We start from the raw sequence: 12,906 nt of genomic DNA on the forward strand, positions 1-12,906 counted from the left end.
GGCGAGGGTGAGACCTGCGTACCGATCCCTCTGGAGCTAATGGTGTCCAGTAGCCTAAGGAACAGAGCCCTGAAACTCAGAGAAGTGGGTCTGTTTCTCTCTCCTCAGTCCCTCGATGCAGGGAGTCTGTTGCCAGCAGGCTCCCTGAAAATAAAAAACCTAACAAAAATGCTTTCTTACAGGAAACTCAGGAGAGCTCCTGAAATGCACCCAGTCTCCACTGGGCACAGTATCAAAGGTCTGGAGGAGGGGCATAGAGGGAGGAGCCAGTGCACACCCAGAGTCAAAGTCTTTCTTAAAGTGCCCATGTCTCCTGCGGAGCCCGTCTATCCCCATGGCCCTTACGGAGTCCCAGCATCCTCTAGGACGTTAGAGAAATCCTATTTTCTCTTACGTCCTAGAGGATGCTGGGGTCCATATTAGTACCATGGGGATGTACCAAAGCACCCAGTATGGGAGGGAGAGCGCAGAGGCTCCTGCAAGACTGCTTGACCAAACTTGAGGTCATCAGAGGCCAAAGTATCGAACTTGTAAAACTTGGCAAACGTGTTCGTACCAGACCAAGTAGCCGCTCGGCAAAGTTGTACAGCCGAGACACCCCGGGCAGCCGCCCAGGAAGAGCCCACTTTACGAGTAGAGTGGGCCTTTACAGATTTTGAACACGGCAATCCTGCCATAGAATATGCATGCTGGATGGTGAACCTGATCCAGCGTGAAATCGACTGCTTAGAAGCCGGACACCCAATTTTCTTGGGATCATAGAGGACAAACAAGGAGTCAGTCTTTCGATGACGAGCTGTCCTCTTCACATAAATCTTCAAAGCCCTCACAACATCCAAGGCCTTTGAAGCAATTGAGGAGTCAGTAGCCACTGGCACCACAATAGGTTGGTTGATATGAAAAGCCGATACAACCTTAGGCAGGAACTGTGGACAAGTCTGAAGAGGGGTACACACGGAGAGATCCGTGTTTAAAATCTAAGCAATCTTGCTAGATTGCTTAGATTTTAAGCACGGATCTGCCGTGTGTATGCCCTCCAGCGATAGCGATGCGCGGCCCCGCGCATCGCTATCGCCGGTGCTAGATTGAGCCTGCATGCAGGCTCAATCTAGCGGGTCGCTCACTTCACCGTTGTGTGAAGTGAGCGGCCCCCCGTCGGCTTTCCCCCTCGCTCAGCACATCGCGCTGTGCTGAGCGGGGTGAGAGATATGTGCTGAGCGGTCTGTGTTAAGATCGCTCAGCACACATCTCTCCCGTGAGTACCCCCCTTTAAGTTCCGCCCTGTCTTCATGAAAGATCAGATAGGGACTCTTACAAGATAAAGCCCCCAATTCCGACACGCGTCGAACAGAAGCTAAGGCCAACAAAGTGACCGCCTTCCACGTGAGAAACTTGATGTCAGCCTCCAGCAGAGGCTCAAACCAAGCAGATTGCAGGAACTGCAGCACCACGTCCAGATCCCAGGGTGCCGTTGGCGCCACAAAAAGAGGCTGGATGTGCAGAACCCCTTTCAAAAATGGCTGAACCTCACGGAGGACAGCCAATTGTGTTTGGAAGAAGATGGACAAAGCAGAGATTTGGACCTTGATGGAGCCCAACCTCAGGCCCATATCCACACCTGCTTGCAGGAAAAGGAAAAAACGTCCAAGCTGAAACTCCACCGCAGGAAATTTCTTGGATTCACACAAAAAAACATATTTTTTCCAAATACGATGTTTAGATGTTATCCCCTTCCTAGCCTGTATCAGGGTAGGAATAACCTCACTCGGGATACCTTTCCGAGCTAAGATCTGGCGTTCAACCGCCATGCCGTCAAACGTAGCCGTGTTAAGTCTTGATAAGCGAACGATCCCTGCAGTAGCAGATCCTCCCGAAGAGGTAAGGGCCTTGGATCCTCTAACAGAAGATCCAGCAGATCTGCGTACCAAGCCCTCCTTGGCCAGTCCGGAGCAATGAGGATTGCCAGAACCTTTGTTCTTCTTACCAGCTGAAGAACCTTTGGCATCAGAGGAAGTGGAGGGAACACATACACTGACTTTAACACCCACGGTGTTACCAGTGCGTCCACCACCACTGCCTGCGGGTCTCTTGACCTGGAACAGTACCTCCCCAGCTTCTTGTTGAGGCGGGAGGCCATCATGTCTATGTGAGGAACCCCCACCAACCGGTTACCTCCTCGAACACCTCCGGATGGAGGCACCACTCTCCCGGATGGAGATCGTGGCGGCTGAGGAAGTCTGCTTCCCAGTTGTCTACTCCCGGAATGAAGATTGCTGACATCGCCACCGCGTGTCTTTCTGCCCAGATGAGGATTCTTGACACCTCTGACATGGCAGCCCTGCTCTTCGTTCCGCCTTGTCGGTTTATGTAGGCCACCGTGGTCACGTTGTCCGAATGCACCTGAACAGCCCGATCCTGTAGAAGGTGTGCTGCTTGCAGAAGACCGTTGTACACGGCTCTTAGCTCCAGGATGTTTATTGGGAGAAGGGATTCTTGATTCGACCACCTTCCTTGGAAGGTTTCCCCCTGAGCGACTGCTCCCCAACCTCTTAGACTTGCATCTGTGGTCAGAAGGATCCAGTCTTGAACTCCGAACCTTCAGCCTTCTAAAAGGTGTGGTAGTTGTAGCCACCAGAGAAGCGAAATCCTGGCTTTCGGTGACAGACGTATCCTCTGGTGCATATGTAGGCGAGATCCCGACCACTGGTCCAAGAGATCCAGTTGAAAGGATCGAGCATGAAACCTTCCGTACTGTAGAGCCTCATAGGAGGCAACCATCTTCCCCAGAAGACGGATACACCGATGAACCGATACCCATGAAGGCTTCAAGACATCCCGGACCATTGAATCACCAATGCTTTCTCCACCGGTAGAAAAACCCTCTGAACCTCCGTGTCGAGGATCATCCCCAGGAAAGACAGCCTCCTTGTCGGCTCCAGATGAGACTTTGGAAGGTTCAGGATCCAACCGTGCTCTCTGAGCAGTTGTGTCGTGAGAGCAACGGATCTTAACAACTTCTCCCTGGACGATGCCTTGATCAGGAGATCGTCCAGATACGGAATTATGTTCACCCCTTGCTTGCGGAGAACCATCATCTCCGCCATCACCTTGGTGAATACCCTCTGTGCTGTGGAGAGGCCAAACGGCAGCGCCAAAAACTGGTAGTGATCGTCTAACAGTGCAAACCTGAGATATGCCTGATGCGGCGACCAGATAGGAATGTGGAGGTACGAATCCTTGATGTCTAGGGACACCAGGAACTCCCCCTCCGTCAGTCCTGAGATGACAGCTCTCAGAGACTTCATCTTGAATTTGAGCTCCTTGAGATAAGGGTTCAGAGATTTTAAGTTCAGAATTGTCCGTACCGAACCATCCGGCTTTGGTACCACAAAAAGGTTAGAATAATAACCCTTGTTCCACTGATGAGGTGGAACTGGAACAGTAACCTTGGATACCACCAATTTTTGGATAGCCTCCAGAAGAATTGTTCTGTCTGCCGGCAGAGCTGGCAAGCCTGATTTGAAGAAACGGTGAGGTGGGAGATTTTGAAACTCCAGCCTGTACCCCCTGGACACTATATCCAGTACCCAACGTCCAGGCCGGACGACACCCAGACGTGGCTGAAATGTCGGAATCTTGCCCCCACCTGACCTTCCTCCAGGCCTAGCTGTCCACCGTCATGCGGAGGACCTTGGGGTATCAGAAGCTGGCTTCTGGTTTTGGGAGCCTGCGGGAGCAGGCTTCTTTCCATTAGCACGACCACCTCTGAAGGTGTTCAAAGGCTTGTTCTTTCTAGACCTCGCGGTCCGAAAGGGCTGTGACGTGGCCGGCGTAAAAATAAGAATTTACTTACCGATAATTCTATTTCTCATAGTCCGTAGTGGATGCTGGGACTTCCGTAAGGACCATGGGGAATAGCGGCTCCGCAGGAGACTGGGCACAAAAGTAAAAGCTTTAGACTAGCTGGTGTGCACTGACTCCTCCCCCTATGACCCTCCTCCAAGCCTCAGTTAGGATACTGTGCCCGGACGAGCGTACATAATAAGGAAGGATTTTGAATCCCGGGTAAGACTCATACCAGCCACACCAATCACACTGTACAACCTGTGATCTGAACCCAGTTAACAGTATGATAAACGTAGGAGCCTCTGAAAAGATGGCTCACAACAATAAACAACCCGATTTTTTTGTAACAATAACTATATACAAGTATTGCAGACAATCCGCACTTGGGATGGGCGCCCAGCATCCACTACGGACTATGAGAAATAGAATTATCGGTAAGTAAATTCTTATTTTCTCTGACGTCCTAGTGGATGCTGGGACTTCCGTAAGGACCATGGGGATTATACCAAAGCTCCCAAACGGGCGGGAGAGTGCGGATGACTCTGCAGCACCGAATGAGAGAACTCCAGGTCCTCCTCAGCCAGGGTATCGAATTTGTAAAATTTTGCAAACGTGTTTGCCCCTGACCAAGTAGCTGCTCGGCAAAGTTGTAAAGCCGAGACCCCTCGGGCAGCCGCCCAAGATGAGCCCACTTTCCTTGTGGAATGGGCTTTAACAGATTTTGGCTGTGGCAGTCCTGCCACAGAATGTGCAAGCTGAATTGTACTACAAATCCAACGAGCAATCGTCTGCTTAGAAGCAGGAGCACCCAGCTTGTTGGGTGCATACAGGATAAACAGCGAGTCAGATTTTCTGACTCCAGCCGTCCTGGAAACATATATTTTCAGGGCCCTGACTACGTCCAACAACTTGGAGTCCTCCAAGTCCCTAGTAGCCGCAGGCACCACAATAGGTTGGTTCATGTGAAACGCTGAAACCACCTTAGGGAGAAATTGAGGACGAGTCCTCAATTCTGCCCTGTCTGAATGAAAAATTAGGTAAGGGCTTTTATATGACAAAGCCGCCAATTCTGAGACACGCCTGGCTGACGCCAGAGCTAACAGCATGACCACCTTCCATGTGAGATATTTTAATTCCACAGTGGTGAGTGGTTCAAACCAATGTGATTTTAGGAACCCTAAAACTACATTGAGATCCCAAGGTGCCACTGGTGGCACAAAAGGAGGCTGTATATGCAGTACCCCCTTGACAAACGTCTGAACTTCAGGCACTGAAGCCAGTTCTTTCTGGAAGAAGATCGACAGGGCCGAAATTTGAACCTTAATGGATCCTAATTTTAGGCCCATAGACAGTCCTGCTTGCAGGAAATGCAGGAAACGACCCAGTTGAAATTCCTCTGTGGGGGCCTTCTTGGCCTCACACCACGCAACATATTTTCGCCAAATGCGGTGATAATGTTTCGCGGTTACATCCTTCCTGGCTTTGATCAGGGTAGGGATGACTTCATCTGGAATGCCTTTTTCCATCAGGATCCGGCGTTCAACCGCCATGCCGTCAAACGCAGCCGCGGTAAGTCTTGGAACAGACAAGGTCCCTGCTGGAACAGGTCCTTTCTTAGAGGTAGAGGCCACGGGTCCTCCGTGAGCATCTCTTGCAGTTCCGGGTACCAAGTTCTTCTTGGCCAATCCGGAGCCACGAGTATAGTTCTTACTCCTCTCCTTCTTATGATTCTCAGTACTTTGGGTATGAGAGGCAGAGGAGGGAACACATACACCGACTGGTACACCCACGGTGTTACCAGAGCGTCCACCGCTATTGCCGTGGCCACCAGGTCCGATAGACCGACCCCAAATAACTCCTCCCCTTTATACGGCAATACTTCCATATGTCGTTTGGAATCCGCATCACCTGACCACTGTCGCGTCCATAACGCTCTTCTGGCAGAAATGGACATCGCACTCTCTAGATGCCAGGGTGCAAATATCCCTCTGTGCATCTCGCATATATAGTAATGCATCCTTTAAATGCTCTATAGTTAATAATATACTGTCCTTATCCAGGGTATCAATATTTTCAGTCAGGGAATCCGACCAAGGCACTCCAGCGCTGCACATCCAGGCTGAGGCGATTGCTGGTCGCAGTATAACACCAGTATGTGTGTATATACCTTTTAGGATATTTTCCAGCCTCCTATCAGCTGGTTCCTTGAGGGCGGCCGTATCGGGAGACGGTAACGCCACTTGTTTTGATAAGCGTGTGAGCGCCTTATCTACCCTAGGAGGTGTTTCCCAACGTGCCCTAACCTCTGGCGGGAAAGGGTATAGTGCCAATAATTTATTAGAAATCAGCAGTTTTTTATCGGGGGAAAACCACGCTTTATCACACACCTCATTTAATTCATCTGATTCAGGAAAAACTACTGGTAGTTTTTACACACCCCACATAATACCCTTTTTTGTGGTACTTGTAGTGTCAGAAATATTCAATGCCTCCTTCATTGCCGTGATCATGTAATGTGTGGCCCTACTGGACATTACGTTTGTCTCCTCACCGTCGACACTGGATTCAGTATCCGTGTCTGGGTCTGTGTCGACCATCTGAGGTAACGGGCGTTTTAGCGCCCCTGACGGTGTCTGAGACGCCTGAACAGGCACTAATTGATTTGCCGGCTGTCTCATGTCGTCAACAGTTTTTTGCAAAGTGCTGACATTGTCACGTAATTCTTTAAATACGACCATCCAGTCAGGTGTCGACTCCCTAGGGGGTGACATCACTAACACAGGCAATTGCTCTGCTTCCACATCATTTTCCTCCTCATACATGTCGACACAATCGTACCGACACCCAGCACACACACAGGGAATGCTCTGAAAGAGGACAGGACCCCACGAGCCCTTTGGGGAGACAGAGGGAGAGTTTGCCAGCACACACCAGAGCGCTATATATATATACAGGGATAACCTTATGTAAGTGTTTCTCCCTTTATAGCTGCTGTTTTATATTAGCTGCCAATTTTAAACTTTTACTCTAAGCAGCTCAGGAGAGCTACCTAGCATGCACCCTTCTCGGCCGGGCACAAAAATCTAACTGAGGCTTGGAGGAGGGTCATAGGGGGAGGAGCCAGTGCACACCAGCTAGTCTAAAGCTTTTACTTTTGTGCCCAGTCTCCTGCGGAGCCGCTATTCCCCATGGTCCTTACGGAAGTCCCAGCATCCACTAGGACGTCAGAGAAAGGCTTCTTTGTAGCCGGTGCAGCTGAGGGAAGAAAAGGAGACTTACCCGCGGAGCCGTGGCAATCCACGTATCCAGCGCCTCCCCAAAGAGAGCCTGAGCTGTATAGGGTAGGCCCTCCACGCTCTTCCTGGACTCTGCGTCCGCAGACCATTGGCGCAGCCAGAGACAACTGCGAGCCGAGACTGACATGGAGGAGACCCCCGCAGCCATGGAACCCAGGTCCTTCACGGAATCTACCAGGAACCCTGCAGAATCCTGAATATTACGCAAAAATAAATCAATGTCACCTTTACCCATAGTAGTCGATTCCTCCTACAGAGTGATTGACCACCTGGCAATTGCTTTAGAAATCCAAGCACAGGCTATAGTAGGCCCGCAAAATAGCTCCTGCAGCCGTATAAATGGATTTTAGCGTAGCATCCACCTTGCGGTCTGCCGGGTCCTTCAACGCAGTAGATCCTGGTACTGATAATACAACCTGTTTTAGGCGTCGACTATCGGCGGGGACTGGGAAGGGAAAAGCAACCAAGACCCTCTTGGGAATCTGGAATTTTTTCTCCGGATTCTCCCAAACTTTTTCAAAGATAGCATTTAATTCCTTAGATGCTGGGAACGTTAGAGGGGGCTTTTACTGTCCGTGAAAAAGGCCTCCTCTACCTGCTCAGGAGTAGTGTCATTATTGTGTAACACATCCCTTACGGCTTCAATCATCAACTGCACCCCCTTAGCAAGTGATGCCATCCCCCTTGACACATACCCGTCACCGTCTGCAGTGTCAGAATCGGTGTCCGTGTCATCCTGCATAATCTTAGCAAGTGCACGTTTGTGAGAATGTACCGCAGGGGACCCCAAGGAAGCAGTATCAGACCAAACCACCATAGAGGATTGCAGAACCTGAGTTGCATGCTCAGTTCTAGCAACCCTGTCTGAAATCTGAGAAATAGTTACCCTAAGAGAGGCTAACCATTCCGGCTCTCTAGCAGGGATCTGCGCTACAACAGTGCAATCCTGATTACATGGGATGGGATCTTCCTGGGAAGATAAATCCTCTGCAGCATATGAAACAGAGTCTCTAGACATGTTTGCAACTACACTCCACATACACACAGGGTACTGGACAGACAGAGTTTCCCCCCCAAGAATGGCAGAGAGAGACAGAGATTGGAGCCAACCCACACACAGCGCTATTATAGGTATAGGGAGACCCTAAACCAGCGCCGTGTCCCTTAATAGGTGACAGTCTTATACAGCCTCCCCTCCCTTCTACAACCCCCTGGTACCGTACAGATAGCTGGAGGTGCTCTGGAGGGACCTGTTCTTCCATTGGCAGTGTGCTGCAGGCAGGAAAATGGCGCTGAACGCTGCTGGGTCCGCCCCCTTAATGGCGCTGTCTTCCCGCTCTTTGTGGATTATACTGGCCTGATGATTTTGTGCTGGCTTGGATCCGCAGACTCAGACAGGCTTGTTTTGGTCAGTGTAGGGTCAGGTGCTGGCTCAGGGCGCCCCTCACAGCGCTGCACCACTGAGCCGTTCAGGAGTGCGGTTAATACCGCGCTCATATCCTTAAGCCGCCCTCTTCAAACTGACCCCCCGCTTGTAAGGGGGGACAGTGACTCACACGCCACACTTCAGCTCTGTAAGGGGTGGGCGGCTGGCTGCCGGGGTGAGCGTTCCCCTGTGGCGGGGCGCGATCTGTCCCCTCTGGAGCTCAATGTCCAGTCAGCAGAGTCAGTGGCACAGACCCCGCAGGGCGGACACTGCCTCCCCCCCCCCCCTCAGTCCCTCATTGCAGGCAGGCTGTTGCCAACAGCCTCCTGTAAAAAAATAAACTCTAAAATGAACTTTTACTAAGAAAGCTCTGTAGAGCTCCCCTAGCTGTGACCGGCTCCTCAGAGCACATTTTCTAATCTGAGTCTGGTAGGAGGGGCATAGAGGGAGGAGCCAGCCCACACTATTAAACTCTTAAAGTGCTAATGGCTCCTGGTGGACCAGTCTATACCCCATGGTACTAATATGGACCCCAGCTTCCTCTAGGACGTAAGAGAAAGTATGCATTTTGCAGATGACACAAAAGGATGCAACAGGGTAGACACACCAGGAGGGGTAAAACAAACGATTGAGGATCTAGGTAGACTAGAGGAATGGTCAAGAGTGTGGCAATTACAGTTTAATGCCAAAAAATGCAAAATCACTCAAAATTCAAAAGGCAAACATAATGCTAATGGCACTATACTGGAAACTACTGAGAAGTCACCATTTCATATGACAAGGGCTGGGAAGCAATGCAACACAGCAATGAGTAAGGCAAGTCGGATGCTTGGTTGCTTAGGGAGGAATCAAGCAGCATAAAGAAGTAATAATGCCACTGTATAGGTCATTGGTACAGCCTCATCTTGAGTACTGTGCTCAATTTTGGAGGCCATGTCTTCAGAAGGATATTAATACATTAGAGACTGTACAAAGAAGGTTTTACACAAGCTACATTCTTCAAAGGAAGAGAAGTATTAGAACACGAGGACATGCACTGAGACTAAAGGGTGGTAGGTTCACAAGAAACGTGAGAAAAAAATTACTTCACAGAAAAAGTAGTGGACAAGTGGAATAACTTCCCATAATAGGTGGTAGAGGCCAATACAGTAGATCAATTTAAACATGCATGGGAAAGACATAAGGATATTCTTACAAAGAAATAAGGATCAAATAGGTTTTTAGGTTAATATAAGGTTCATAACGGGGCAGACTAGAATGGATAGTTGTTCTTATCTGCTGTCAAATTATATGTTTAGTAATATTGTTAAATGAGTCTGCATTCTCGGGTTGACATTATTGACAATATTGATGGGGGCAGGAAAATCATGTAAACAAAAACGAGAGATCAATAAGACTGCAAAAACAATTGTACCCTCTGGAGCAACTTGATTCGATAGTGCTCCACTTGTTCTTGAATGCTTTGCCCAGATTTCTTAGGCCTCTTCCCAGACTCCATTTCATCCTGGAACTTCATTACCTTCAGCTATATGGAAAAAAAGAGAATAAAAACACACTGATGGACCCTTAACAAAAACAGTAAGTATGAATAAAATGACATAAAACCTAAGCTACATGAGTAAGCATTGCTGGGTTATCCACCAACGCAAACAGTAAGTAAAATTACAAAGAATTTACTAATAAGTGTAAGTTTTTCCACATCCTTTTACTTGGACACCAGTATTTGAGAACCATGCTTAGTTTGGGTGGTCTTCAGTTTTCCGGCTGTTGGGATCCCGGGCACACAGTATACCGGTGCTGGAATCCCAACACCCGGTATACCGACACTTTTTCTCCCTCTTGGGGGTCCACAAGCCCCCTGGAGGGAGAATAGATAGAGCGGCGAGTGCAGCGAGCCTGCAAGGGGCTCATTTGAGCTTGCCCAGCTGACGGTATGGCGGCGGACGGGATTCTGGCGCCGATATGCAGGCCGCCGGCATACCAAATAGTTACTGTGAATGTGACACTTTACTTTTGTAGAAATAATAGAGTTTATTTACTAAGAAAATGCTTTCCCAATACTCTGGTCATAACTTGCTCCTTACTCACGAGTCTGCTTAGGCAGTGTTGTCATCTGTGGTGACAGATATCTGACTGCTGGGGTTGTGGTGTTGAAACGGGAAAAGGTTGCAAGAGCTGCCAAGCAGCAGCTCTGTTGCCAAACCAAAGAACATCATAAACTAAAATAAGAAATTTAGCAAGAGCAGCTTAATAAAAACCTTTGGACAAAAATAAAACAAAACAAAACACTGCTTTCCCTGGGAAGGGGGTGGTGTATAGGGGAGGAGAAGCCTGAGCTATCTGTAAGTAAACTCTTAATGCCAAGACTACTCTGTCTCTCCAGTAGCCCAATGGACTGCAGATGAGCAACAACTAAATTGACAAAACAATTAAATTTCACATTTGAAATACTGAAAATATTTTCTAAAATGATTAAAGACAGCATTATCACTTATTTTAGGATTAGTTTACAGCCGATTTTTATCTCTATGCTGGGTCTCTTCAGTTCTTTCCATTCAGAGGTTGTATGCACTTAATGAGCGAAATATAACCAGGTATAAAAGGTTACATATCGAAGCGAGGTGAATACTTTATTAGGTGACGTCCAAGCAAACAATTTCTCATAGGTCATTTTTTATATATATTTGACATATGGATAATTGTTGAAAGTAATTTTTCACTGACTTCTATTTCACGAAGTTTGATGCGCTTCTCTTCCGTCATTTCAGAGTATTTCATGGACTTGGAATCTGAAAGGTCATCTCTAATTGGGTTGGAGTAGTAGTGTTGGTCCTCTGATTTAGAACTCTGTGTATCATCTTCGTCCTCACTATCCTCTTCCTGGCTGCAATGAAAAATAAGTATAACCCAAATTGTTGATTTTTCATGAGCAAAGGGTTTTAGGTGAAAGTTTAAGGAACTTTACAAGTTTTTTCAGTCAGAATTGTAGAGGCACTGTCACATTGCTGGCTATGTATGAAATTACTGCCACTCATGTCAATAAATGTTACAAAAATATTTTATAAAAAAAATTGCCATTAATGGGAGAATGGCAACAACTCATGTTAACAGAGAATTTTGCCAATTAATACCTGAGATGGGAACAGTGACTGATCTGTTGTAGTCATGTTACCAGTCAAATTCTACATTTTCATTTAACTAAGCATTAATATATAGCATTTGCCCACAGGTAACCTGCAGGCCTAATTCACTCTCCTTACTTTTGATTTTCTTCCTCATCAGATGCCTCATGTTGATCAAACAATTCCCACTTAGATGTTGTGACAGCTAAAGGAGAAAAAAACATAACACCATTTGCATATATTCAAAGAAAGCAAACTCTATAATGCAAACATGCAATGGCCCTACAATGTCGCATTACTGTACAACTAAAAGGTGCCAACACTCAGAATATGCACAGACATAATATACAAGTGAACATGCCAACCCCCCCACAGCCAAAAAAAAGCTTACACACCAATTACAAGGCATTTCTTACATTACAGTATGTGGTTACTCACCTTGAGACTCCAACTCGGATTCATTTACTGCCTCCCATTTAGATGGTGCTACTTTAAAAATTGGCTCATTCTTTTTAGAGTCATCACCGATGTCCACTTTTTAAATAACAAAAAAAAACAAAACACAATTGCTTCAGTGAGTAAATGAGAGGAGAATAGTCACTATGCAGCATGAGACTGCTGAAATAAAGAACACTTACATGGAATGCCATCTAAGTCATCATCAAGTGCTTTTATGGGTACACCATCCAAGTCATCAAGTGGAGCACCATCGATTGGGATGCCATCAACATCTTCCAATGGAGCACCATCTAGCTCTTCTTCAATTGGGGCACCGTCCAAGTCATCAACCACCTCCTAGCAACACAACAGAAGCATAGGTACTAATGTGAACTAGTATGCATTACTTACATGCAGAATGCAAGTGGCATGGTTTCTTTTGACAAATTGCCATTTTATAAAGTGTGTTACCTCTATATCCTTCTCTTCAATATTTACAAGGCCGAGAAAAATATTTTGCAATTTGATTAAAAAGGGCTCAGGATAAATGGTCCAGTCTTCCCAGGCACGGAAGCAAGCCATAACTCGTTGCTGCACGAAAAGAACACAAAAAGGTAACAGCTGAGGAAAGAATTCATACCAGACAGGTGATGAACAATATTTTCAGGTACTCAGGAATTCAGGTTATGTTAAAAAGTAAAGAAAACTACACAAACCGGTCACCTGACGCTCCCACACTATGCAAAAGGAAAATTGGGTTAAGGATGCCGCACAAGAG

At 47.4% G+C, this 12,906-nt stretch overlaps 1 protein-coding gene across 8 annotated transcripts in view; it reads right to left on the reverse strand.

Moving 5' to 3' along the window:
• The window catches only part of U2SURP (U2 snRNP associated SURP domain containing), a 337,154-nt gene that overhangs the window by 10,378 nt on the left and 313,870 nt on the right, over positions 1-12,906 (reverse strand). For all 8 annotated transcript variants that reach the window (XM_063915979.1, XM_063915980.1, XM_063915981.1 and 5 more), the window contains 6 exons: positions 12,600-12,719; positions 12,329-12,485; positions 12,129-12,224; positions 11,829-11,895; positions 11,293-11,452; positions 9,983-10,093 (listed from right to left, as the gene is read on the reverse strand). In XM_063915979.1, the coding sequence (XP_063772049.1) occupies positions 9,983-10,093; positions 11,293-11,452; positions 11,829-11,895; positions 12,129-12,224; positions 12,329-12,485; positions 12,600-12,719 (711 nt within the window). The remainder of the gene's footprint in view (positions 1-9,982; positions 10,094-11,292; positions 11,453-11,828; positions 11,896-12,128; positions 12,225-12,328; positions 12,486-12,599; positions 12,720-12,906) is intronic.

This window comes from Pseudophryne corroboree, chromosome 4 (genome assembly GCF_028390025.1).
Source record: "Pseudophryne corroboree isolate aPseCor3 chromosome 4, aPseCor3.hap2, whole genome shotgun sequence".
NCBI lineage: Eukaryota > Metazoa > Chordata > Amphibia > Anura > Myobatrachidae > Pseudophryne > Pseudophryne corroboree.